The 27929-nt window shown below is 54.7% G+C and overlaps 6 protein-coding genes across 6 annotated transcripts; 4 read left to right on the forward strand and 2 right to left on the reverse strand.

Moving 5' to 3' along the window:
• Positions 1–118: 118 nt before the first annotated feature.
• On the forward strand, positions 119–1057 carry NCS54_00830200 (Hypothetical protein; the record flags this gene model as incomplete). Its single annotated transcript, XM_053153692.1, has 1 exon — positions 119–1057. One exon carries the CDS (start codon positions 119–121, stop codon positions 1055–1057), a length of 939 nt encoding a protein of 312 aa, XP_053009667.1.
• Positions 1058–2400: 1343 nt separating this feature from the next.
• On the reverse strand, positions 2401–4041 carry NCS54_00830300 (Hypothetical protein; the record flags this gene model as incomplete). Its single annotated transcript, XM_053153693.1, has 3 exons — positions 2401–3446; positions 3509–3670; positions 3768–4041. 3 exons carry the CDS (start codon positions 4039–4041, stop codon positions 2401–2403), a joined length of 1482 nt encoding a protein of 493 aa, XP_053009668.1.
• Positions 4042–6420: 2379 nt separating this feature from the next.
• On the reverse strand, positions 6421–8412 carry NCS54_00830400 (Aminotran-1-2 domain-containing protein; the record flags this gene model as incomplete). Its single annotated transcript, XM_053153694.1, has 1 exon — positions 6421–8412. The coding sequence occupies one exon, from the start codon at positions 8410–8412 to the stop codon at positions 6421–6423; it is 1992 nt and encodes a 663-aa protein (XP_053009669.1).
• A 3862-nt stretch (positions 8413–12274) lies between these two features.
• Positions 12275–14543, forward strand: NCS54_00830500 (Hypothetical protein; the record flags this gene model as incomplete). Its single annotated transcript, XM_053153695.1, has 3 exons — positions 12275–12523; positions 12636–14371; positions 14432–14543. The coding sequence occupies 3 exons, from the start codon at positions 12275–12277 to the stop codon at positions 14541–14543; spliced, it is 2097 nt and encodes a 698-aa protein (XP_053009670.1).
• Positions 14544–20191: 5648 nt separating this feature from the next.
• On the forward strand, positions 20192–21685 carry NCS54_00830600 (Hypothetical protein; the record flags this gene model as incomplete). The annotated part of the gene is made up of 5 exons (XM_053153696.1): positions 20192–20321; positions 20503–21221; positions 21276–21365; positions 21438–21557; positions 21665–21685. 5 exons carry the CDS (start codon positions 20192–20194, stop codon positions 21683–21685), a joined length of 1080 nt encoding a protein of 359 aa, XP_053009671.1.
• A 4961-nt stretch (positions 21686–26646) lies between these two features.
• Positions 26647–27570, forward strand: NCS54_00830700 (Hypothetical protein; the record flags this gene model as incomplete). Its single annotated transcript, XM_053153697.1, has 2 exons — positions 26647–27270; positions 27322–27570. 2 exons carry the CDS (start codon positions 26647–26649, stop codon positions 27568–27570), a joined length of 873 nt encoding a protein of 290 aa, XP_053009672.1.
• Positions 27571–27929: the final 359 nt, after the last annotated feature.

The following is a 27929-nucleotide window of genomic DNA, read 5'->3' on the forward strand; positions in this document are numbered from 1 at the left end:
AGCGCTCCAACTTGCAGGGTTAGCCAGACTCATATAAGTCGTCTTACTCTCAACACCAATATCCTTTCTCTCCTCAAATCACATTCTCATTTACCGTCTAAACTCTTTACTCTTCACCATGACTCAAGACGTTGAAATGACAACCGGTTCTACGCGCCAGACGCGGAGCTCAACCCGTCGTCAGCAACTCACACCACCAACCACCACTGCAACCCCGGAACACATACCAGACACTTCCTCTGACAAGCCGCCTATTGAGCGGCTCTCTTCAGTTCTCACACACTCTACCCGTGTTCTACGCAACCAGCGTGATCCTGTCATGGTCAAGCGCACCTGGCTCTCCTCCCACACCGTGCCTCTCCCTCAGGGGACAGCGACTTACCCCCTTAGCCCCGTGGACGCAACCTTTATCTTTGCCCAAGAACAAGCCGGCACTGCCGTCTGTGTATCACCAGATGGTGTGCTCCTGACATGTTCACACTGCGTCGCTGAGTCCGCCTCAGAACTCACCCAAAACCCCAACCACATGCTCCTCTCCTCCAAAGGCGCCATAGTATCAGCTCGAGTAATGGCCTGGGATCCAACACGAGACCTCGCCCTTCTCATGATCACAGAAGCCGAGCTCCCTCACAGACCCTTCCCATACGTTCATCTCGCTGCGTCCCCTCCAAAAGCGCACACTCGACTCATCTGCGTGGGTCACCCAGGCTCTGAAGACCTCGAGGCGGAGCGTCGCGGCGTGCCGACAGAGTACGACACACTGGTCCTCAGCGAGGGCAAGTTCCACGGTCTAGCGGCGGGCCAGGATCCGCAGAATAACAGTGAAATGGGCGCTCTGAAGCACTCGTGCTGGACGTACTGGGGTCACAGCGGCGCGGGACTGTTTGACCGGAGGACGGGGGCGTTGGTGGGACTTCACTCGAGTTGGGATGAAGACACCGGCATGAGGAGAGGGGTTCCATTTGAAGCTATCTCGGCCTTTCTTGAGGAGTTTGATGGGAGGGGAGGTCAAGGTATGGGTGAAGGATGGAAGTGGTTTGTGAGGGAGGAGAGTTGAGGGAACAGGTGTACAAGAATGTGTTGCAGAGAGCATGTACGATTAGACAGGCATGAATGAATAGACAATGAAGGACATGAGCACCTGTATCAACCTCGTCATCAGATAATAGCTCTGTATCTACGTAGACATGAGTCTGTCTGCCTCCAGTTCAACAACACTAACAGCAACAACAGCAGCATCCAACTTGTGAACCGCCAACTCCAAATAGTCAACATGCCTGCCTGCCTATGCCTTCCTCCATGCACCCTTTCCATCCACAATCCATGCCATCAAATGCCAAGGCTCTCCCGTATCTGCTTTCTGCAATGCTCGTCCAAACATACATACAATTCCCTAAAAAATTCCAACACTTTTTCCCCTTCTCCTCTCTCGATTAACAGCTCCCTCCTCCCTGTTGGTGATGAATTAAGTTACATATCCCCCCTATGATAAAAGAGGCGCCGACGTGCGTTGGCCGCCATTTGTTGTTGCTGCAGAACGACCGTCAAAAAACCCCTGCCGACTTTTCAAACGCCGTAACCCGCAATGTCCCGATGATGAGCTGGTGAATACAGTACATGCTGTAGGTGGATGGACGGGATGGGACGGGACTTGTTTTGGTGCCTCTCTCGCCCCGTCTCCCCGTCCTTCTCCACTGAGCAACGGGGACATGCTCTCTGAGAAACCCTCGAGATCCCTTGAACCATGAAGGTAGAGAGACCTTGTGGGGAAGCCATCAAGCCCCGGTGCTCGTATACGACCTTCTACCCCTGTCGTCGAGTCCCGCCAGAAACTTAGTCCTGTTGGGACCTGAATCCCTCGCCAGCTTCTTCCATGTCAACCCTGCTCTTCAAACAAAACCTCCTCTTTCAATCGCCGAACCATGTCCAAGATGCACTTCAGCTCATGCCAAATCAGGTTGGCCAAAATGGCTTCTACCGCCCTGCCCCATAAATAGTCTGTCGTTTGTGTTTCAGGTTCGGCAATTCAGCTCAGCTCAGCCCAGCCCAGATGGATGCTGACCCCACTGAAACAAACATCGTCAAACCCGACGTCATGCACAACGACGGCTCCAGCTGGGCCAGTCCGCCGAGTCTTGCTTGGCCGGTCTGTCCCATTCCCAGCCCAGCCCAGCCCAGCCAAACATAGACGCATGCCCCAGCACCAGGCCAGGCGCAGACAGCCTTGTCGTTGTAGCTTGGCCCGTGTCGCCCCTGCAGCCCTGACGTGCAGCTTGCCTGTCTGCAACGGACCTCAGGAGAGAGACTTGGTTTCGGTAGCCGCCTGCCCCGCCTGACACCACCATCCTCGACGTCGCAGAAGTCCTCAGAGCATGACCCAACAGTTCGCAGGTCGACAGCTTAGATAATGCCCCCTGGGGGGTCGTACCCTGTTGCTGCCCCTCTTGAAGCGTTGCCCAAGCCTGCACTTCCTGGTTCTCCGTCCACCGGCGCCGTCGTCGTCTTCCGTAGCATAAACATGGGTTTCTTGCCTTCCTTGTCCAGCTGTTTGAACAGGATCAAGGGTTTCTCCTCCAGCCCAAGGCAGCGTTCCTGATCTCCATAGACAATGTATAGAGCATACTGGTCCCAAGGAGCATTGATCTGATATTTCTTGAGCGCCGCTGGAAGAACTTTGTAACACGGATCTTCCATGCTAACGCGGAACGACTTGAATATCTCGACCGAGGCGTTGCTTTGGCTAGGCGTGTCGGGTACCGGGGTTTCTCGTCGTCGGGGAGCTCCTTGAGGAGCCTTATCGCGGGAAGTATACACAGCATTGGCGTGACCGTCATCGTTAAAGGTGGTTCGTGTCGAGGGTGTCGGGGCGTCTCCTCGATAGGATCGAGACCCAAGAGTAGTGCCGGACATGTGGTTCTGGGGAGACGTCGGAGATGGCATGTTGGGTGAGGGATACGAAGGGGACGATGCGCTCTGACCTCCTCCGTTCATAGCTGCAAGGTGTGAAGACGATAGGACGGCCCGCTCCGCGGCGTTTGCAGGATCCAATGTCGTCTCGGCTATTGACCTCTCGTGCGTGGGCTGGGTGGGCGACGAGTTTTTGGGCGTTGCCCCGATCATGATCTTGCGCGTAGAGTATTGTCGCTTGACGGCACTTCCCGGTTGACTCGGGCCTGGGGGTGGTGTCGGCGCCGGGGGTGAGAGGGTCGCCTCATAGCCGTAGGCCGCCTGGTTGTTGCCGCTCAGGTTGGGAAGTGGTTGCTGTGCATCCTTGACCAGGCGCAAGGCGGGGAGCATGTCCTCCCGCAGCCGCCTAAAGTCCTCGGTGATTCGTCGCAGGTCCTGCTCGAGGAGGATCATGCGTTCATCGCGCAGCCGGAACTGTTCGACTAGGTGTTTGATGTCCTTGAGCGTCGCAGTTGCATATTGCGCTTCGGCGTCGGCAGCTACAGGGATTCCCGGTCAGGATCACGTCAGTCCACTCGAGAGGGGGGAGGAGGTAACGTACACAGGGGTAGGTAGTGGTCGCTCTCAATGGGCACGTCTTGAGCCTTTTTCACGTCGTAGACGCTCTTGAGGATGGTCAGGCGATGACCTACACTGGCAATGCCCATGCTCTTGAGGTCATCATGCTGTAGCGCAACAAGGGCCTCGCCAACAATCTCGTTTTCTACACACAAAGTGTCAGCTGCTGTTGTGTCCTTTTCAATGTCCGCAGGGCCTCGAGCCGAATAAGTGGCATTGACCATGCTTCGTGGGGAACGCACCTATAAAGCGATCGGCATACTGCTGGAGGCCAATTGTGCCGATGAAATCAGCACACTCATCCACGGTCCACTCGGTGATGATGGTCTCTGGGAGACGGTCGGCACTGCTGCGGTGGCCGTAGGTGGTGGGAGTGTGCTCAGCCGACGTAGAGAGCTCCGAATCTATAGGCGAGGCCTCGGAGTTGGTGATGGGGGAGTGGTCGCCCATGCTTCGCTCGTACTCGTCGTCGGCGTCGGACTCGGCGTAAGCTGTGCCACCGTCGAAGCTCATCATCTTGACGACCAAGGGGGAGCAGGCGGCAGTATCAGAGGTGGAGGCTTAGGTCGGGCGGCGATGGTGGTGGTGATGCCGCAAACGGCAGACAGGACCGCTGGGTCGGGCACCGTCGGATCGATAGGCAGTAGGGGAGGCTGGTGAGCGTCGGCCGGCGGGTTGTCTGTAATCTCGCGAGCCTCTCATCCAGGCCGTGACCGTGACCGAGGACAGGACAGAACAGAGGAGAGAAAATCCGGGGCAGGACCAGAAGGAGGGGAAGATGTCGGTCGTGGGCAGCGGGCGCGGCTCGAGGACGATTGGACGTGAGAGAAGCAAATCGAACGGCGACAACGGCGAATGGGCTGAGGAAACCTAGGGACGCCGGCGACTAAAAAAGGCGTCAAGGCGGTAAAGTCGAGTCGAGTCGAGCCAGCCTCAACAGAAGGAAACGGACCCAGGCCAGCAAGAGAAAATAAAAAGAAGACGACACCCGGTAAGGAGAAGGACAAGGAGGAGAAGAGTGCAGTGCAGCCGCTGGTGATGATGCGGGTGTTGTCCAAGGTCGTGGTCTTGGTCTTGGTCTTGGTCGTCGGGAAGCGCTTGGGGTGGGAGAGAAGAGGAGGTCCTACCCAAGTTGGGAAAGCCTCGATGGCTGGCCAATGGGGGCGAGGCACCTCTGGCAGGTACACTGTACATGTGGACAAGGCACTCCGGAGGGTCATCCCCGCTGTCTGTCCAAGTACACCGTTACCTGGGTCGTGGCTTAGCTGTCGCCCGGTGGAGATGGCGGCCGGCCTTGGGGGGACCCAGCGGGGACTGAGGGCGACTGATCCTCCACTGAGAGCCCGGGTCGACTCCACTGACAGCAAACCCCCTGCGCCGCCATCCACTGGATATGGGCCCCCGGCCGCCGCGCTGCAGCCTGTCTGCTGCACCTGCTGTACCTATAGCTGCCCGGGCAGCTGTGGATAATACGACATCTCACCACCCATCACCAGCCCAACCAGTTGACTTGGACCCTTGGACGGGATGCCACAGCATCGTGATGGGCCTGGGGTTGTCGAAGGGTATGTATTTTTGGCGAGCTGCGGCTCTAGTTGGACTGCACGTCGCTCAAGACTCCGCGGTTACCAACCATCCACCTCCATCACACATAAGTTGGCAGCATCAATGACATGATCTTGTTCACCGAGATCTACATACCAGGGGCACACTCTATATGTCGAGGCCTCATATGAGAGCAATCTCTTCACCGAGAGCCATGGCCGAATCTGCCTGAGTAAGCCGAATCTTACTACACGAGAAGAGAGTGCCATCCGGTGGATGACCCGAAATATCAACTCATCTCAAGCCTACATATTAACAAGAAGGATATAGTGTATTAAAGAGTCCTTCCTCATCCGGTCCATGCAAACTATATATCTCTTCGGCGTTAATTAATAGCAAACATGTGAAAAAGAGAATCTTAATTTTAAAAACGTCCATATCGCGAATTGGAGACTTGATAGACGAGATTAAGATCCTGCCACCGCTTACGGAATCGCCGCCGACATCCTCCACATACTCTTTCTTCTCTCCAGAAAGGGGGCAAAACACATAAAACCCAGATGGAAGAATTGTGAAGTAAGAGAAGAGGTTGCTAGGCCAACATTCTTGTCAGTAGATATGGGTCTACAGCGAGGGAGAGAGCTCGGTATGCCTCTTCGACATGGATTTCGGTCATGTCACGCTCGGATTACCCAAAAGAACTCAAATTCGGAGCACGTTGATCATGGCCAGACGGTATTTCAGCTGCCAGCCTCCATGAGCCCCAAGCACCATGTTCGGCCGACTAATCTGTGGAGCACAAGAAGCCCGTTCACTCGCAGTCAGACGTCCCGGATATTCGGCTGGTGTTGACGTGACACATATTCGACATCATTACTTCACCGTAGGCCTCGTGTTCTTTCATAGTTCTGTTTATTCAATTACTAGAGCCAAGGTTATGTTGGTCCAGCACTATATACTTCGTCGACCCAACAATTATTCTATATGCCAGACACGGTGGCTTCCAACTCCTCCAACGGTCGTTAATGGAGCACTGCTCATGGTTTCCTATTCCCAAAAATTCCATCCTTCCGCCTTCCCTTGCTCGCCGTCAACTCCGCCAGCCTCGTTCCAAACAAACGCGCTCCCTCATGAGAGGCTGGTTGTAAAAAGTGCGACAGCCATAGGACTGATCGCAGAGAGAAGAAGTAAAAGGCCATTAGACATCGTGCAACATCGCGTTCCTTTACAGGAAGGGGTTCTTCTATGTGGTTGCGCCAAACACTACCCACACGGATTTCCGAGTACATGGGTGATTATAAACGAAGGTATCAAACGCCAGAAACAAATTTGATTAAAGGGCGGGCATGCTTAGCGCAGAGCAACCTTGGTATCCTCCACACCGCGCTGAATGACGTCGTCCAGCTTCCAGCGAGGGGCGTTGAGGGGGATTCGGTTCTCCCTCCTCCATTCCCGCTCGTCCTCGGGAGAGACGCCTTCGGGGAGAGGCTCCAGTCCACCAGCCACACCGGTCGAGAACTTGATCTGCAGAATGTCGCCAACCTCGTCGCAAGCTGCCAGGAGACGGTCCAGATCCTCCTTGTTGTGAGCGGCAGAAACACAGAATCGAGCGCGAGAGCTGATGAGTGGAGTCGCAGGATATCCGACAACGACGACCGAGATCTTGCGTCGAAGCATCTCATGGCTAAAGGCGGGAAGCTTGGCAGGGTGGTAGAGCATGACAGGGATAATGGGAGAGTCATCGTGGCCATAGACGATGAGACCAAGACGCTTGAGTCCGAGGCGCAGGTATCGGGAGTTGAAAGCGATACGCTGAAGGCGCTCCTCACCTTGACCAGGGCAGAGCTCGCCGGTGATGAGCTTGAGCGAAGCCAGAATCTGCATGAGGACACAAGGAGCGGGGGTCTCGCCGAATTGAGTAGCCGCGTTGGTGCTCTTGAGCTTGTCAATGATGTGCTTATCAGCTGCCACATAACCGCCGTTGGCGCCAAAGGACTTGGTCAGGGTTCCCATGAGAATATCCACTTCAGAGGGGTCAATGCCAAAGTAGTCACACACACCGCGTCCACGAGGTCCAAGAGCGCCAACCGAGTGGGCCTCGTCGATGAACAGATAGAACTTGTACTTGTTCTTGAGAGCAAGAATGCCGGGAAGATCGCACATGGTACCCTCCATAGAGTAGAGACCCTCGACAACGACCAGGATCTTCTTCCAGGGGCGGTGAGTACGGGGCTGGCCCTGAGAAATAGCCTCACGGACAACGCGCTCAAGGTCTGCCATGTCATTGTGCTTGAAAGACTGGATCATGGCGCCAGAAAGACGGGCACCGATGCGGATAGAGGCGTGGTTAAGTTCGTCCGAGATGATCAGTGAGCCCTTGGAGACGAGGGCGGGGAAAGAACTTGCGTTTGTGACGTAACCCATTGAGAAGACCATAGCAGCGGGCTTGCCAACGAACTCGGCGACTTCACGCTCGACCTCGAGAGCAAGATCAGATGTACCAGCAGCGCCACGGGGGCTGCAGAAGCTGATACCGTATCGCTTGACACACTCCTCAACGGCGTCAGCGCAGGGACCCTCGGATTGGGCGAAACCAAGGTAGTTGTAGGAACTCATGTTGAGGGTCTCAGTGTAAGTGCCAGTGTACTGGTATGTGCGGTTGAAGTCGTCGGACTTGCGGTCCATGAGGGTGATGAAGCGTCCGGGAACACCAGTGGTAGGGCGAGCGAAGCAGTCATCCAGACGCATCTTCAGACGTCGGACGTAAAAGTTATCAAAGTCGTCGTTGAGCGCGGCATAGCCATTGGAGGCCTTGAGGGCACGGTAGTGCTTGGGGTTGCCAAAACGCTTGCCGAAGAAATCACGGATGTGACCAAGGAGGATCAGGATAAGGTAGCTGATGTAGGTGGTGAGAATGAAGTAGTAGGGAGGCTCATCCTCAACAGGGGCTTCAAGAGGCTCTCCATGGGACATGCTCGTGTATCGATGGTTGGGGTGAAGGAGAGGACCGAACTGAGCGTCGGCACGCTTCTGGCGCTCGATCTCCTCGGCCGTTTGGGGCTGAAAGAGAGTCGTGGTCGAGGCATCGATGCTGTTGGGGTCACCGGGGCTGGCGGTAGAGAGAGAAATGGTGGGCAGACCGGGAGAAGACGAGATGCCAGTGGCATTGGCCTGCTGCTGCTGAGCAGCGGCCAACGCCTGCTGGGCGGCAGTCGACTTGGGGCTGGAAGAAAAGAAGTTGGTGATGCGGTTGCCCTTGGAGGTAGAAGGGCGCCTCTCGCCCGGCTTGACGGGTTGAGACATGGAGGATGAAGATGAGAAGATGTTCAGCCGACGGGGCATCTCTCCTGGCAAAAGTCGCGTGGGGTGCGGGTTGGTCGTATCGTATCGGTGAAGAGACGTGATTAGATTGCGAAAACGCCGACCGAGAAGCGACACCCAAACTTAGACAGGGCAAATGATTGAGAGTCTGCCGCGGAGAGTGTCAGCACACGTGTGAATGTTAAAAATCGAGTCGACACGGTGATTGTCTGTGACGCATGCTTCGACAGGAGCTTCGACAGGCCAGTTGCTTGGAAAGGGGCTGAGGAAAGTGGGAAAGAAGCGATGATTGAGGATGCTGAGAGCTATGCAATGCAGAGCGCGATAAAGCCGTGCAGTAAGCAAGCAATCGAGGCAGAGGCGTCCGTGTGTGTGTGAGAAGATGGTGATGTTGAAGAAGGAAGCTTGAGCAATGACAAGTTTAAACTCGAGTTTGAGTTGCTCGGGTGGTGCAGCCAACGAGTACAGACAGAGGTACGTCGTCCCAGGGGCGCAGGAGGTGGCGTCGAATCAAACTGGGAAAGTGCTGATCCGCCCGCTGCAAATTGGCTGTGGGCACCGTCGCCAATTTAAGCGGAGCCACCCATAAACACCAAGGAAGCGACGGCAGCAAACGATCCAATCGATGCCAGTTGATGCCAGTTGATGCCAGGAATCGGGATTGAAGAATGAATTTTGAAACCAAGGACGAAATCACACGAAGAACAGGGAATAGCAACTTACTCAGTCACCACCTGGTAGACACCGGCAAGGAGCAGTTCGCGAACGTGCTCTACTGGCTCCAGATTCCAACCACCGAAACAAGCGTCTTCGAGTTGATCTCCAATTGATCGGGCCGCAACGCAAGGGCGTTCTAGTCGACTGGTCGGTAGTCTGCTTAGGCCAAGCAGTCTAACCACCAACACTGCAAAAAGTGCCGAAGGAACAAAGATGCCCGGGGTCGAGACTCGAGGATTGGGTCTGGTCTGATGGACCTCTCTCTATCACTATCACTCGGCCGAAGCCTGTGTCTGCAAGTGGACGACGACAGCAAGAAACCGGCGACGATCCAACCAGCAGCAGCAGAGTGATGGACGAAGGAAGAAGGAACGACAAGAAAAAGGTATGAAAGAAAGATACCACGAGGCGGCGCACTGCGAAGTGGGATCCGTTGAATTAAAAACAAGTCCAGGTTTGGGCCTCGGCGGGAAACAGCGGGGACTTTCAATGGAGACAACGTCTGAGAGCACCGAGATCACCGGATACAGTACAAGCTACGGAGGATAAAAACCAAGAACGTCTGAGTGCGATGTACGAGAAACGAGCTGCCAGTTCAAGGCTGCTGCTGCTAAGGCTGCTGCTGCTGCTGCTGGGTGTGAGTTGTCGGCGGACGCAAGGCACACACACCCGACCCGACGTGCGCGCGGTGCCGGACAGGGCCGGGCGCCCATCACCGGACAGACAGTGATTTCAAGGGGCCAACAGGCGGGGACTCGCATCTCGTCTCGTCTCGCTTCTTCGCCTTTTGGCCTCTTCCAGGTTCACCTCCCTGCCCAGGCCATCGACAAGGGACTGAAGGACTCGGCAGTGCATTCAAGAGCTGACGCATCACGATGTGCGCTTCTGGCCTGGGATACAGTGCAGTGATGGGAAGATCATGCCCTCTTCGTTTGCCGACTGCTCACGCTTTTGAGCTTACAGTCATCATGAGGACAGCCACTGCTACCCCAATTGCTCTCTGCTGCATGCCAGCCGTTTCCTCTTACCTCCCATTGACACCTCGCGGATCCCCACTGATTCCATTGACAACCCCCTGTCGAGGCCCCTTGTGCGAAGAAAAAAAAAGCTGGCTTGCGCTACCAACCCCTGGCCCCGAGCTCTCCGGCTGGTGGTCAAGTCTGCGAATGGGAACTCTCGGATGGCTCGACGACGCCACGATTTTGCACATCCCAGGCATCTTTTCCAACTCGCTTGGCTTGATTGCTTACTTCGTGCAAGCAACCGTCCACCTTGCAAGGGCCCCGTGGTTCACCAGCATGAGATTTCTGGAGTGCCCAGCTGGTACTGACCTGTGATGATGAAACTTGAGAGAAGTGAGATGTCATCATCAAGGGGGCTTGCCGTTGCCCTGCCCAAGCTTCTCCAAAGCTTCTTCTCAAGCCACCAGAAAACTCCGTCGGAGCCGGCATCGATGATGGCATTGCGCGGGATCTCGCCTAGCAGAGTTTCATTAGCCTGGAGCCCTTGTTCTTTTTTTTTCCTCTCCCGTCCCTTGGCCATGCCTCGGCGTGTCTTGTCTGGGCTGCCTCTCTGTTCCGTGTATTCGCTCTCCGTCTGGTCTCACATCATGATCCATGGCCATGATCGATCCCTCGCCTCCGTCGACGCGGAACAAGCTACTGCACCAGATACACTTGCATTTTAGATGCTGTATAAATGGCACGAGGTCTCGACATAACTGCATGGGCGGGCGCTTACACACCGACACACGGCGCGATTAGATGCCCCACAGTGGTTGGACAATCCGCCCGGCGCGGCGGCGCCTTGCATAACACAACAGCCAGCAGGAACTACACGCAGCAGTAGATCCTCAACCCCATCAGCCGCACGCACGACATGCTGCAACTCGTCCCTCACCGCCAGCTTCTTCTGGCCAGAGGCCCAACTAATGCAGGCGGACCGCGAGGATCTTGCCCCGTGACACCCCGGACCGACGTCTCGACCAGCTCTCTTCCCCAGCGTAAAAGGTGCGCCTTCAGCCTCGGTTTGCATCAGCCTGCGTCTCTATTCCGAATATATCGTGCCATTGCTCCCGGATTGATATCGTGACTGTGGTTCTCTCCTCTCGGGTCTGAGTTGTCTCGTTTCGTCTCAGCTCACCTCGGGGCCGAATCCCAAGCGAGGATTCATCAACGACACAGCCGGATCAAATCGCGCTGGGGAGAGTCAGAATCCCAGGACCGAGTCAGGGTGCAAAACACCAGGCAAGGGGTCTCGCTGAATCAACATGACGCATCCCATCGCAAAGTGCCTCCCAGTCCCAGGTCCAGGGTGCGCCCCCGGCGACTCGGGAAGATCAGCATCCCGAGCCTCAGCGAGCTCTCTCCCGTGGCAACCGCATCAAAAGCTCTTTTACAGGGTCCAATTTGGCGAAATTGCCATCTCCCTAAGACAACGTGACTTTACCTCACCTAACGTTTGAATCTCCATGATCATGATACGCTGCCACAGGGTTGCTTTTTTGCGACTGATTACTTTTCTTTTCTCTAAAGCTTCCAATGTTCTGGGTGTCTATTCCATAGCATGGAAGCTTTGATCAAAAGAAAGCAGAAGCAAGACAGGCCATTGCCCGCTCTTGGCCAGGGACTCCTCCATCTGGTTTAAAAGGGTCGTGTCCACCATCATATCATCCAAATTGCAAGGCCACCACCGTCTCTCTCATGTGGGGTTTGGCCTCAAGCCTCAAGCCTCGACTCAAGCCACAGATAACTCTCCAGCCATATGTGGCTCACCACTCAGGTCAGCCTCCCCCACCAAAGCCACATCTCGGGGTCGGACCGCCGCTGTGCGGGGTGGGGGAAAGCCGAGAGCGGGAGGGGACGGCTTTCAACGGCCAGTATCTGGTGTTCCGCGTTTCCAGGTCGGAAATGTAGAGCTCCCTCGGAATAATCGAATCTTTGATACAGTTTTTCTTCCTCGGTGAACAATAATAGCGCAATTCCTTCTTCCTCATACTCTGCTCTCCTGTCTGTCTTGCTGCTTTCTCGTACTGCGTCTCCCCCATTGAATCCCCGGCCATCTCTCCTTCCCCAGAGTCGACGTCACTCAGCTCTTCCCCAACAAAAACACCATCTCGAGGGGTTGTCTGACCGACCAGCCTCTCACCGTCTCTACTTTACTCTCAATGGCCGTCATGTCAATCGATAAGCTTGCTCCATCCGCTGCGGCGCCTCCGGACGACAATGTGCTCTGGAAGCATCCGAATCCCGAGTCGACTCCGATGTGGGAGTTTCTTCAGCATGTCAACAAGAAGCACGGGTTGAGCTTAGATGGCTACCCAGCATTGTACAAGTGGTCCATTGATGAGGTGGCTTTATTCTGGGAGGAAGTTTGGCACTTTGTGGGCATCACGGCGTCTAAGCCGTTCGACGAGGTACGAAAGCATTGAAGACGGGCCTCGAAGGGCACTTACAGCCGGTTGAGGAACACCAATTGACCTCCGGCATGCTTCAATGGCTATGAAACTGAGCTAATGCCCCTCGCAGGTCCTTCCTTCTAACGCTCCCATGTATCCTCGCCCCGACTTCTTCTCAACTGCTCGTCTCAACTTTGCCGAGAACCTCCTCTTTCCCGCAACATCTCCACTTCCCGAACCGGATTCTCCAGCCGTCATCACCGTTACCGAGCTCCCTGGCTCCACGGTGACAACTTCATGGGCTGAGCTCCGAGAGGCCGTTCGCCGCTGCTCCAACGCCCTGCGCGCAGCTGGCCTCAAGCCCAATGATGTTGTTGCGGGTTTCGTTTCTAACCATGTCGAGGCGCTCGTCGCGATGCTCGGCGCTGCCGCAATTGGTGCTATCTGGACCGGAATCAGCCCTGATAATGGCGTTTCGGCTGTTTTGGATCGTCTGAACCAGATTGCGCCCAAGGTCCTGTTCGCTGACAACGGCACTGTCTACAATGGCAAGGAGTGGTCCAGTGTCTCAAAGACGACCGAGATTGTGAGCGCTCTGAAGGGCAATGGACTTGAGACCGTGGTTGTTATCAACAACATCAGCTCAGGAGGACTTGGCCTCGAAGAGATCAGCAAGCAAGGAGTTTCGGCGGTCGAGTATGTCAAATTCCTCGGCTCTGCATCTGACGAGACCATCAAGTTTGAGCAACTTCCTCCGTCACATCCTCTCTATGTCCTCTACTCCAGCGGTACTACTGGACTCCCCAAGGCCATTGTCCACACGGCACTTGGTACGCTCTTGCAGCACAAGAAGGAACATTTGCTTCACTGCTCGCTCACTTCATCGTCCAGGATGCTCTACTATACGACGACCTCGTGGATGATGTGGCACTGGAGCATCGGCGCCCTTGCAGTCGGTGCTACCGTCATCGTCTACTCTGGCTCGCCCTTCCGCCCTCACTCTCACCTGTCTATCCCACGCCTCCTTTCTGAGTTTGAGGTTACTCACTTTGGTACCTCGGCTGCCTACTTGACCGCCCTCGAGGCCAACGGCGTCTACCCTATCCGCGACAAGTCCATTGACCTTTCCAAACTCCAGGCCATCTACTCAACTGCCTCACCTCTTCCCCCTTCCACCTTCAAGTTTGTCTACGAGGCTTTCCCGAAGCACATCAACCTTGGCTCCATCACCGGAGGCACAGACATCATCTCCCTCTTCGGTGCCCCCTGTCCACTCCTCCCCGTGCGTGTCGGTGAGATCCAATGCGCCGGCCTTGGTATGGCTATTCGTGCAGTCGACTCTGTCACAGGAGAGCCGATCCCGGCCGGTGAGCCTGGCGACCTCCTCTGCGTCAAGCCCTTCCCGTGCCAGCCCCTTACCTTCTTCGGCGCCAACGGCGAGGCCAAGTATAAGTCGGCATACTTCGAACGATTCGAGAATGTTTGCGGTGTGGATGGACCAGTGTGGCACCACGGTGATTTTGTGCGAATCCCCGACCCTGGAACGGGAAGTCTCGTCATGCTGGGTCGATCAGACGGTGTTCTGAAGCCCTCGGGCGTGCGGTTCGGATCAGCCGAGATCTACAACATCCTAACACGCTTCTTCGCCTCGGAGGTTGAGGACGCTGTGTGCATTGGACGCCGAAGGGAAACGGACACAGACGAGACGGTCTGTCTCTTTGTGGTGATGGTTCCCGGGCATAAGTTTGGTGATGACCTACGCACACGCATCAAGGCCAAGATCAAGGCCGAGCTGAGCCCACGACACGTCCCTGGTGTCGTGGAGGAGTGTGGCGGAGGGGTTCCCAAGACGGGCAACGGCAAGAAGTGAGTATCCATTTACTTTTCGAGCTTTGATATTGGTCAACGCTGACTTTTTGGTTGTAGGATCGAGGTGGCAGTCAAGCAAATTCTTTCTGGTCTAGACGTCAAGACCAATGCGAGCGTCGCCAACCCAGAGGCGCTGGAGTGGTTCAGGGACTGGGCAAGCACGCACTAGGTGATTTTCACATGGGGATGGGTACTGGAGTAGACTTCTGGTTTAGGGAAATACTAGAATTCGGTCCTATGCGGTGGGCTATTGGATGTAGATAAAACATGGTAGAGCTTCTGGTTGGGATTGGGCAGGCCTTTATAGGTATTTCTATTTATTTTTAAGAGATTCGCGGGTTTTGGTTTGATGAGATGACACCTCTTGATGAACGGTCAGTATACGTGGTTGTTGTCCATAAGTATAGTACCTGATTCTCTACAAATTGTGATTCGACATGTAGTTGAATTGAAGCCGATGCAACCTAGTTCACTATCCGCCATTAACAACTCAGGGGATCAGCATTATCGACAATGTCAACACGACAAGTTATTTAACTTGATAAGACCGAGAAAACACAATCATCCAAACGAATGCCCACCCCCGCTGGACTATTGTACAGAGGCACTGGGCTAGAAAAGAGGGATGTTCTGCCCCGATTGTTGGCCTCTACAGGGTAGCGAGCATGCCAAACTCAACCACCATTTCCGGGCGTTCACAGATAGACAAGGACCACGTTCGCCTAAACCGAGTAATGAGTTATGTCTTGGCAAAGGTTCCATTACTCATATGCCAAAGGCTAGACTTACTATCGGAAAGTTTCACACAGCATGAGCTATGGTTATGGTATGGATGCCTCCCCCGGTGCACCCTTCTCTGTTACACCTAGGTACTCACCAGGCCTCGATGGACTGGGTCTACAATGGATGCTTATTGCGGGAGGTAAATTACGGGCAGGTCTTCCCACAACTAGCCCAGTTACAAGGAACCGACGAGTTTGCCTTTGCTATGTTCAGTTCTGGTGTGTCCGATATGTTGAGTGGATAACGTCGACGAGAGAGTATCGCATGGCGAGAGGCAAGCTCTGTGTCTTGGAGGTCTCGTTGCCCTTTGTGCCCCCATAGAAAGCCACTCAGAGATATTTCAATACGATTCGATACCTTGGACTTGCAGGTAGTTAAATCGATTTATTCACCGTTTCCCGTAGGCTGTGGTAATTCACATCGGACTCCATAGTATCCATAGCTAACAGCTACGTGCTACCTGAGCATAGCCGAGGGAATGTTCTCCTGAGCGCGATGTCTCTTGATTTCCCTATCCACGACCTTGTTTGTCGAATAAGGCCTTATGCATCCACGGAGAGCTTTAAATTTGGTTACGTAGGGACACTCTCGGACTAACAATTCCTCACTGGTAACACAGCGCACGGCTCGCGGACCTGCGTAGGGTTATTCGACACTGAGTCATGTCTGCATATTGCGACATGGACAAGGTACATTGAGCCGGGAAAAGAAAAGCAAGACACGGCAAGACAAGGAAAAAGGAAGCTCTCTCTAGCTGCGTCGCATCTGTTCACATTTGTAAGCGCGAACCAACACCAAGTGACGACGAGCAAGGGAAAACGCCTTGGTCAAGCCGTGAGAGGAAACAAGACAAATTTGGCGTCCAACTTTCCGTCACATCGAAAACGGAGCACGGTCGCTGGGACAAATGGAAGTCTTGGCTCGGGCTTCGAGAAGGAAATAAACGGAGGTGGTGTCATGAATCATGCACCGGAGATAGGAGAACATACATGCAGGCACTGCTGTCTGTCTGTGTGTCTGCCGGCCATGCTGGTGTGAAGGACGGACGACCTGGAAGCAAAAGGGGCGCCAAGCCGGCAAGCTATCGCCTGGTCTCAAGCTTTTCCCGACTCAAATGAGCGCGCCTCTGATCAGGAGTCAGGAGAGATCAACGCTGGTGAGGCCACGGCAATTGCTCTTTGTGGTATTGACGACAAGTCTGTTGAACGAGGCGCGGCCTATAACAAGCTCAAATATTGCAATGGGCTGTCATTGCTAATGCCGGCTTGAGAACTGGTAACCTGTTGGTGAGAGCAAACCTTGCACCGAAGACGTGATGTCGATTTGGGAACAAAGCCGAGATTGTCATCGCGAGATAGTTCAAGGTACAGGAACGGTAAACATGTCGAATCTGTGACTGTTAGCCGGAAGGGTATTTTTGACCACTGCGCAACTATGTCTGCACGAGACCTTGGGTTAACAATCAATGTGCACTGGTTGTCTGGAAAAGGCAGTCGGGAAGAAATGCCTGTCAACACCCCTGAGCTCATCAGGGGCATCATCGTCCATCGTCCATCACTATCCAGACTGGGAATGGGACGGGTAAGGGGACTGGGATCCGGCCACATCGTAAGCCCCTCCCTCAGGCCTTGAGTGGGTGGATGTTTGGCGGATGGTAAATTGCGCTGGGGCCCTGGGCCTTCTGCCCTAATAGGCGCCATTGGATGTTGAATTCAATAAACGCATGCCTGTCTCAAGGCGCGTTGTCTTGTCCCAACTTTTCTGCAGTGGGCGAGGCTAACCTGGGAACATGACACCATGAAAATCTTGGAGCCACGGCGGCGGAAGGCCGATCTTGACAGACTCGGGATGTATTTGACTGGACAGACAACCATACCAGCCAGCCAAGCCGACTATTCGAGAACCCAGGGATGGCCTCGATCGTAGATGAGAAAAGCCGCTTTTGCTGGCTGTCCTCAACAAGGCCCTGGCATATGTGGAACTCGACCATCCCATCCATAGGCATTGTGATCTGGATGCGCTATGCATAGCGCACTTAGGAGGTTGCATTCTGCTGCAGGTACCATCTGTAGTACGGCACCGTCGCTCGCCGCCCAAAGTCCCTACCTGGCCAGAGGGCCAAACCAACAATGTTGTGCCCTGTTCGGTTCTTCTTAAACAGCGAGAGCGCCCACTCCTTATTCGGACTCAATTGTCTGAGAGATGACGGTTGGCTGCTTTGCTTCAGGCTGAGCCGCGGAATGGCTGTCGTACGAGCAGTCGACGGATATGGGTGTGGGCGGAGGTTGGCGGCTCGAATCAGAGGAGTCGCCCTATCAATAAGCTTCCTGCTGAACGCCGCCAGACGTAAACGGCGAACAAGCACCTGAGCCTCTTGGTCCATTGCCAGCAATTGAGTGCAAGAATGATCGACAGCCAGGACAACCGAGAAAGCCATCCATGGAGGAGCAGGGTCCAGAATCGCAACAGAGGAACAAGCAGGACAAGCCCCAAGGAGCCTGCCTTGCAAGGAACAGGGGACTGCTGGCGCTCCTGAGGTTGGCTCCACAAGATCCTCCGCGGCTCCATTTGTTCCCCGGAAGGCTTGCAGCTGCTTGCCCCATATGTACCATGATTGGAGCCGGGGGTGCGACCGAATTGTTGCAGGATGGTCATTGCCAGCTGGAACAATGTTGGAGGCATGGCTGCTGGCAGATATCGCCTCTCACTCCGAAGTCGCAAACGACGTCGGCACAATGCATTTTTTGAGTTGTGCAAAGCTTTCTTGGGCCCTGCTCTAGACATCTTCGTGCCTGGGTAGAGTCCCGTTGTCCCGGGGCCAGACAATGTGTCTTGTTCCACGGGTGTCTTGTTGACGAAACCGTACCAAGGTACCGAGCATCCTTGGCTATTGCGGGAGCCGACTGACCACAAGGTTACGGGTCAAGCATACCATACCGTAGGGGGGCTTGAAGAAGCCGACTCGAAGCCCTGGACCGTCCGTACCTGGGGAGAAGCGTGGTGACCACCCGAGACCTGGTGTTTTGTTTCTGTCCATTCCAGCTGCTTGGGAGCAAGCCAGTAGTGACAACTGGAGAAACAAGGCCCTCATCGCCAGGACTTTGTTCGGCCGCAAGGGGCCGTAGTCAAATTGTCCCGACGACAATGGGGGGCTGCAACCCCATATCGCACCAAGAAGGTCCTGCCTGTCGACCGTGTCGTGTTTTCCTTCCGGGGGTCACTGGGTTGAACCCCGTCTAGTAAGTGAGCCAGCGAGGATTGATTTGAGTGGATGACGGTGGAGTCGACAAGGCCCGTAGGCGGCAGCCCGGAAAACAGCCCACGGCGGATTTGGAGGAGATACCTCTGAGACCAGCAGGTGTGCTGTGAAGCTGGAGGTCACCCTTGAGGGCAGCAAGCAGCGTTTGTACACCTTCTTCTGGGCCGGACTGGGCTCGTCTTGGCCCAAGCTACGAGTAGTTAGTCCGGGTTCTAGGTATGAGTTGCTAAACAGGCACCTGGTCCTCCTCCTGAATGAGTAGAAGAACATGCTATCGTCGACAGCCTTGACTGTCATGATCACCCTTGAGGCGGCCCGGGTAGGACACTGTGTCGTAGTAGCAGATGGCCTGCGATATCCAATGCCGTGGGCTGGTTCTCTGGTGTTGAAGCTTGTCGGAGCTGGATGGATGCCATGATCAAATTTGGCGGGAGATCACCTCAGTGGCTCTGGGTGGATGCCCTCTGACCAGCGGACGCATCCAGTGGCCGTGCCCACTGCAATCTGGGTTGCAATCTGGTTTGTGGTGGTGCGCCTCCAGACTTGCATCCAGCTTGGGCTAGGTCCCTCCGCTGCTAGGGCGAGGCTTTAGCCCTGTTCGCTGCCCGGAAAGGCCTGGCTCGGCCTCTCAGTGGGCGAGGTGAGCTTCTGATGGAAGCTCGGGTGGGCTTAGTTGATGGTTCCCAGGACGAGGTCAGGGGCTGGTCTGTTGTTGATGCTGTGCAGGTAATGTAATATGAAAGTACTGCTGCACAACGTCCCATCGCCTGGGGGAGGGGACAGGACAGCTCGACTCCAGGCTGGGACTTGGATCATAGTCGACAGTAGGTGTCTCCGATAAAGGAGGGCATTGCGCGTTTAAAGTTGGAATGAGATATCCAAACGTAGGTGGTGATGTCGATGATGATGGCCATGGAGCCCGTACATGAAGGGGATGCCATTTGAGTGGATGATGGATCAATGGATGGATGGAAGCCCGGAAGATGTGCACAAAAAGGGTCGGGGCGACGGCGACGGCCGCAGGGTTCTAGTTGCAGGTGCGGTGCGTGCGTCTCCTTGGTGGAAGTCCACTGTAAATTGACGGCGGGGCCTTGGAGAAATCGAGGTACATTGAATTTGCCTTGGACGTTGAGAGGGACGATGTACCCGTCTTTGGGCGGACCGAGGCAGCGCGGCAGATCGTTATTCCTGCTTCTCTTGTGCCGTCCATGATAGCATCAAGAACCGCAAAACAATACCCGAATACCCAAGTTACCTGGAATACAGCTGACTTTGAGGAACCGGCCGAAATTCTGCCCGTCCGCAGCTGTCGATATTTGGGATGGATGGTGGTCATGTCCTAGGTCCCGTCCTCCAGCTAAGGCATTGTGCTGTGACTGGCTCGCCCGCCGCCCGCGCCCACACTCACCCACTCGACGCACACACCCCCCTGTAGCTTGCATTCCCTCCCCCCCTAAAGGGCCCCTACCACTAGCAATCCTCCTCTCCTCGCTCCCTCTCCCTCTCCGGCCATCTCCCTCTCCACTCGCACTGCAGTTTGTCCATTTCCATCCATTCATCCACCGACCTCAGCCGGCCGAGCCTCTGTTTCCGCCCATCGTCAATTTCTCCCCTCGATCGCCGCTCCTTTCTGCTTTGCTCTGCTCTCCTCGAGCTCGACTTGGACCTGAGCATCGTCGTCTTCCCCTCGACTTCGTTCTCGCCCTCGACACCGCTTCCGAAACACCCCATCCCGCTCTCCGTCTCGCTCCTCGCGCGTTCGTCGTTCGATCACAATGAATTCTCAAGGCCCCAGCGATGTGTCGCCCGAGGCTATGCAATCGCGCATCCAGCAGGCCCGTCGCGAAGCTGAGACTCTGAAGGACCGAATCAAGAGGAAGAAGGATGACCTCGCCGACACAACCCGTATGTGCTTCTCCTCGTTTGCTCTCCCCTGGCGGGTGTGATGGCCCGTCACATCAACACCCGCGATGATTGCATGGACGTGAGCTGTAAACAAAGCTTCCATGCGCTCTCAACGCCATTCCGACATTGTCTTGTTATTGCTGTAGAAATCAATGCTGACGCGGTCTTTCCAATCCACCAGTTCGCGCTGTCGCGCAACAGGCCCACGAGCCTATCCCCAAGAACCAGCTGATGAAGGCCAAGCGGACGCTCAAGGGTCATCTGGCCAAGATTTATGCCATGCACTGGTCTACCGACCGGAGACACCTCGTCTCTGCTTCTCAGGATGGCAAGCTCATTATCTGGGATGCTTACACCACCAACAAGGTCCACGCTATCCCCCTTCGTTCATCTTGGGTCATGACCTGCGCCTACGCCCCCAGCGGCAACTTTGTTGCTTGCGGTGGTCTCGACAATATTTGCTCTATCTACAACCTTAACCAGCAACGCGATGGCCCCACGCGTGTCGCCCGCGAGCTGTCTGGCCACGCCGGCTACCTGTCCTGCTGCCGCTTCATCAACGACCGCAGCATCCTCACCTCGTCGGGTGACATGACTTGTATGAAGTGGGATATTGAGACGGGCCAGAAGGTGACCGAGTTTGCCGACCATCTCGGCGACGTCATGAGCATCAGCCTCAACCCGACCAACCAGAACACCTTCATTTCTGGTGCTTGCGACGCCTTCGCCAAGCTCTGGGATATCCGCGCCGGCAAGGCTGTCCAGACCTTTGCTGGCCACGAGTCCGATATCAATGCCATCCAGTTCTTCCCTGACGGTCACTCGTTTGTTACCGGATCCGACGATGCCACTTGCCGTCTCTTTGATATTCGCGCTGATCGTGAACTCAACCTCTACGGGGTAAGTGTGGGTCTGGCAAATTGGCTCCTGAGCCTACGCTAACGCAATTGGTAGTCTGAGTCCATTCTCTGTGGCATCACCTCGGTAGCCACATCCGTCTCCGGACGATTGCTCTTTGCTGGATATGATGACTTCGAGTGCAAGGTGAGCATTATTGTCTGGCTCGTGACATTGTTCTCGAGCCTGGATAATTCTACTCTTGCTAACACGACATAGGTGTGGGATATTACTCGGGGTGAGAAGGTTGGATCTCTCGTCGGCCACGAGAACCGAGTCAGCTGTTTGGGCGTGAGCAACGATGGCACAAGCTTGTGCACGGGCTCATGGGATTCTCTGGTGAGTAAACTGCTGAACCATCAACGGCACCACAGGCGTATCCTCTGCCTGGCTCGGAATGCTGGGGTGGGTTTCTACAATGGAGTCGTGACTAACATGATCCCCAGCTTAAAATCTGGGCCTACTAAACGCTGTTTGCGACCACGATGGACCTTTTGTCTGGATATACAAATGCCAGTACGCGCCGCGGCCTTTATACCATCTGCGTTCAAACGATTATATCGCCCACCGATTTCGAACAGGACCAACGACGCCCATCACAGTCGCGACTATTGGCGTACGCAGGACGACGTGACGAACCGCACCTATCTCTCACACATACCCTCTACAGACGACTTTCCCCGGCCGGACGCACGCGAGAACTCGAATGTGGGCTGTTTTCCCGTGGTGGACTTGGGAAAGAAGATACACTGGCTGATGCGATACCTCCATTTCTTTTATTTTTCGTCGTTGTTTTCCTCATCGTTTCTTGTCTCCCTCCGCACTGCAAAATTCTCTGCACCATAGTTTCCCCTTTTCTGACACAACTTGGGTTGTTAGTAATGGGTGGTTGTATTACTGGATGGGTTTCCTCTGTTCTTTCAGTTGCCCCCTGTATGCGCCTCGAGTCTCCGCGGCACGCACTTCTCGGTTCCGACCGTTTTTCTACTCCAAAGCGATAATTCAACGAGCCGGGGTCAGCTGTGGGAGGACGATTTCATACTAGGGGAATCCAAGGGAGTTGACGGCTATACCGAGCAAAAATTTCAGACCTCGAGATAATACACCATGATGTTTCAAAAGCTATCCATACTTGCCGCCTACCCGTCGTTCTTAGTCGATGGCGTATATCACGAATTCTGAAATCAGTCGGAGACTCTCGGAACGGACTCGGCTGGATGGACGTGTTTGCTGGCGGAGTTGTTGCAATCGGAAGGAGAGAAGCCATGAGCTCAGCTGGGGTGAGAAACCCGGACTTTATCGGGGACTCGACTCTTGAGGGGGTTCATCCGGCTTGGGGATTGTCCCTTGGAGGACCAGTTGATCCTCCGGGCATGGTGTTTTCGATGAATGGTTTCTATGCTGTCATGGCTGTTGTCCTGGATCCCCATTGCACTGTTTCTTGATTTAGTTCTTACATTGTACGGATAGTCCCATATGGACTGGAATCCCTCGTCGACGATTGAGGGATAAGGATATGGTTGTGTCATGACTCGGGAGGCTATCATGCGTTGATTTTGAAATGTTGCAGCGGTCAAGGAGAGATTCGCAGGGAGATGGGAGGATAGAGGAGATAGATATTTAATTGTCCCCTTCTTGAGACTCGGCTCCTCATCGTCGTGAAGTGATGTCTTGTGCGATGAATTATAGGAGAGAAGGTAAGGAATGAGATATCATGTGAAAAGATGGATGCGATACTTGGGGTGCAAGGAAATCGGACATGCCGCAACACACGATATGCAAATATGGACGGGCGACGGGCAGGGCAATATCACCGCTCCAACCGAGTCTCATGGCCATCTTATAACTCTCGGCCGGTGACAGAGGGGATGAATGGAGGTAGAAGCATGTTGAACATATACCTTCTTGGATCGCCGATACTCTCACAGTCCTAGGTCTGGTAGTGATCATTCTCAAGTGCCCTCTCTGCAACGAGCACGCGCGAACATGTAAGATCCGGTCACAAGATTGAAAGTTCTCAAAGCTGGGGGCATGTGCAGTCTTTAAGGACAACCAGTGCTCCTGTCGGGGAGTCGGACAAGTTGAATGAATCAGGGAACCAACAACTCTCCGCTCCCACCCGCGGAGTTGGTCATCAGGAGACAAAGACAAAGGAAGATGCACGTTATATGACGATAGCTTGACGAAAGAAGCAAGAATACACAATGTGGGAAAAACAAACATGGAAAAGACTGGCGCCTCTTGTTGGACCGTTGGGTCACACATCACGGGATGGAGTCGATATGCGTTGTCAAGCATTGGTATTACGGGAGCGCGTACCTGATGATGGTCCGAGACTGATCGAGTCCACAGTTTTTGCATCTACCTACAATGGGACAAGAAGATGGTCTCCGATACTGAGGCAGTGAGGAAAAGTCATTAAGGAGAGGGAGTAGCATGGAGATTACAGCGTTGTAGTCTGGCAGACTGAGATCTTAAGATGCGCGTTAATGCTTTAGCTCTCTTTCATCAAGGAGTAGAAGCCAAGGAGAGCGGTCAACGATGAAATGTCATAAGGAGGCTCTCCCGACGCCGTCTGTTCTAGAAACGTTCGGCGATGCCGGGGTGCTGCTACCTAAAGCCTCAAAGGGACCCGCCACGAAGCCTGGCGCAATTTGCGGGCATTGAGGCATCTCGCGTGTTGTGGCTTGAGGAGGAACGTGCTATGAATAGAATTGCAAGTCAAGTCGTGGGGGGAGCAAGTGAGGTTGTTGAGCATGGACTTGCTTTTTTACATGCTCCTCGAATTACTGAGGCTTTAATGAGGGTTGTGATGGGGGTCTGGGGAAATAACGGTGGTGGTTGATCTTGATGATGTGCATTAGGAGGCCCGGCAGAGGCGCTAGAAGAAACGATTGTGGGTTGATTGTGGTTTGAAGGACTGGCGATTCTGGCACTATTCTCGGCGAGTGCTTTCTTTTGTTTGAGAGTACCGTAGCATGGCTCGTCTTTGTCTGGTGTTGTTGGTCTTTGATGCAGCCAAACCCGCTTCTTACATCGAACCACGGACAAGGCTGAAGCGTCAGACACGAGCAAAGTAAACAAAGAAGGACGAAATGGACCCGGGCGGGCAAAATGCACGCATGATGCCATGGTTCTCGACGAACAAAGCCATCTGCCCGGCTGCTCTCGCCGGGTCTCTGCGTTCCGTTCCGGCAATGCACTCATGGGTTCGTCAGAGGCTGCAAGGTTGCCAGTCAGCGATGCACCCTGCTTGTTCTCGACTTTCTTTTCAGCTCTCTCTCAAGCAAACGTAGTGTGAAAGAAGAGCCGAGGCCGTCCTCGCGCCCATGCTCGCTCGTCGTCACAGCCGCACCGTGTGGACGTTTCCGGAAACTCTGGATTCCGCAGGTAGCGCCACCGCCATTGTTCTCATCGTGACTTGGCTGAGTGAGACCAAGGAAAAAAAAAAACAAAGCCTCAATTCATTCATGGCTGGGGCTTATTCGAGAAGCTAGTACGGGAGGATTGCCGAAACCGTGCATACCACGACTCGGTGGTTGACACAAATATCAAAGCAGTCTTTGTTGTGAGACTCTTGATCGGATGCGTGCCCTATTTGCGTCGACTCCAAAACCTCGTGTGGTAGGTTGCAACGCTCGGAAGTCGCGTGCGCCATCATCGGCTCTTCTTTCTTCACCGTCTGTTTCGACGAGCGAGATCAGTGTCCCCCATGTCGTTTACTGGTGTGAAACAAGAGCGTGAAACAAGGGCGGTTTGCGCTAGCTTCGGTCTAAGCCCGTGGGACGGGACAGATGAAGAGTCGTCATGCTCATGCTAAGACGCTGGGAGATGAGTAAGAGTAGGATCGGTAGGGAAGACCGGGCGATATCAGAACCTGGTATTGAATGCCGGGACTAGGGATTGGCTGAGACGAAGCGTGTTTTCTTGCTGGAATTCGTGAGGGAATTCGTGAGGGAATTCGGAGGCAGCGTGGTCGAGGCAACGTCGGATGGGATGACACTCGAATTGCGTCTTGGTCTTCGCCGTTTTCCGCTACGAAATGTGATGAGTGAATCAATTATCTTACGTTGGTAGGAACTGGATGGAATCCTACACCTCGTGGATATTGACTTGGGAAGCTTGGTGGTGAGACCCATGTCCCAGTCGGCAGATGGAGTGGAGGATTGTCTCGCATATGATTGGTTCCCAGACACGAAATGGTTGGCCAGAAGATGCCTGCACTTCATGCCAGGAACCCGAGGCACCTCAGAGTCTGTTTCTGGACAGCCGCATGCTGCAGAGACCCGGTTCTCACTCGAACGAGCTGCTGCAGCGGGCGATTCAGCGGGCGGGGTGGGACGCTTCAGGTGTTGCTGCTGGGCTGTTGCTGACTGAGAGTTCCGTCGGGTTGGTCAGGGCAGGGCTCACAACCGCCAACAACATCAACACCACGCAATATTCACGTTTGCATCACCAACGGCGTCTGGAACCACCAGAATTCCTCATCTCCTACCTGCTTGCGCCCCTGAGCAACGCATCCGTCCAATCTGTCACTGCTGCATCAAGCTCATTTCTTGACCCATTGACTTTCTCGGCCAGGTGACCCCCGTAGCGCAACATCGCCATTTCCCATCCCATCCGTGACAACCCCCCCCCCGGTCATGCCGATGCCCAAAACAAGACAACAGCACTCCAGCCGCCCGTCCGCCACGCACCAAGAGGAGAAACCGTTTGGATTTTTGAGCCCCCCTCTGCTAGACTAATCCCTATCTGCCTGTGGCTACCGCGCCCCTGGCTACTGGTGTGGCTTGCAGATTTCATCGACCTTCTGGTCTCGTTGTCGCATCACCGCCCGACCCTTCATCCTTGTCCTCCACCTCCGTCTCCAGACACACGCACGCAAGCAAAGCAGCGCAGTCATCAGCTCCGTCACATTCCCCCCTTCTTCGCAACCCTCTGCGCGCGCCCTGCAACGTGCGCTCGATCCCTGTTTCGCCCGACTCTTGCGCCCTCGTCCAACGTGTCGTCGCGACCCCGTTTCTCGGTTCACGAGGTGGCTCGACCGCGTTCCTCTCTTGTTTCTCGTCGACCTTGCTCCCGACTCCTTACATTCCTCTCTCCGTACGTCGTCACTCGACCCAGTTCTGAAACAGCCCGACTCCCAAAAGAGGATCCCCTTCCTCCGCTTTATCGACTCTGCCCTCCGTTCCCAGCTTCCGATCTCACCGCCCTTGCCCTTGTCTCGACACTCCTCCAGGCTTCAATCTGCCTCTCTACCACCTCTCGGCTTTCGCCTTGTGCCTTGTTCCTCACCCCTGCTCCATATCTTCCAGAACGATACCCGTCTCCAAGTCCAAACCCTGACGCTGTTCTGACGCTGCCCTCCATCAAACACACCCTCCCTCGAGATACATATTAAGAGCCTCCCCCCATCAACTTGCCCACCATGTCAACTGCTGCTCAAGAAGAGTTCAACGACCTAGTCGCCAAGAACACCCATCGCGAGACTCTCCACCCTGAAGACCGCAACGACTCCGATCTTAGGGATATCGAAGACCTCGACGAGGAAGACACCTTTCGCAACAACCAGATCGACGCCGCTATGCGCATGCCTACTATGGATCGCCTCACTGGCGCTGGCGCCACTGAGATCAAGCTCCCCCCGGCCTCTTTCGACAGCGGCCGCTCCACTGGCGTCAAGGGCGTCATCGCTGATGCTCGAAACTACGAGGCTGCCCGCAAGAACAAATGGCGACACCGTGTGCGCACTGCCCGCAACAGCATCTTCGGCATCGATGCCGCCATCCAGCCTCCCCCCCGGAGCGAGACCAGCGAGTCCGAAGATGATGTTAGGAGTGATGCAGATGAGGAGTCTTTCCTCCAGCAGTGGAGAGAGAGCCGGAGGCGCGAGCTCGAGAGCGAGGCCAACCGTGCCGTGAGGAACCGGAGAACCAGCCCCAGTGTTCGCGTCTATGGTAGACTGGATGAGGTGGATGCTCTGGGATATCTCGACGCTATTGAGAAGGTGGGACGGGAAACCACCGTTGTCGTCTTTGTCTATGACCATGAGGTATGCTCGACCTTTCCCACTTGAGATGGAACACAATGCTAACTTGCTCAGTGCGAGGTTTCGGCTACGATCGAGTCGGCACTTATGCCTCTGGTTAAGAACAACCCCGAGGTTCACTTTGTCAAGGTCCATTACGAGGAAATCGAGTTTGACAACGCCGCCGTGCCAGCTATGTTGGCCTACCGGAATCAGGGCGATTTGTTTGCCAACCTGACTGGCCTGATCGAGATGATCCCTGACGACGAGGTCTTTGGCACCTCGTCGCTGAAGGAGCTCTTCCAGAAGCACACCATCCTATGATATGTCCGGACCATATCACGCCATATCACACATACTTTACACTAATGCGGCCATGTCTACGACAACAATCACTATTACTTCTCGTAGTCGTCAGGCCACCTTGACGACTCTTATTACGATACCCCAGACACAGCGCTAGCTCCCACAGGAGGGATAGATTCACGCTGGCCTTTTTTGTTTCCTTTGTCATATCGATGGAGTTTGGATGCCACGGAGTCTGCACTGCACTGCCTTTTTACAGTCTGAACTCGGGTTGGAAGAGTGTGATGAGAACATTGGAATGAAGACGGGCGGAGCCCATGGGATAGAATACGAAGATAGAGATACCCTACCTTATACATGTGGACACCTGGGTACTT

This window comes from Fusarium falciforme, chromosome 6 (genome assembly GCF_026873545.1).
Source record: "Fusarium falciforme chromosome 6, complete sequence".
Lineage (NCBI taxonomy): Eukaryota > Fungi > Ascomycota > Sordariomycetes > Hypocreales > Nectriaceae > Fusarium > Fusarium falciforme.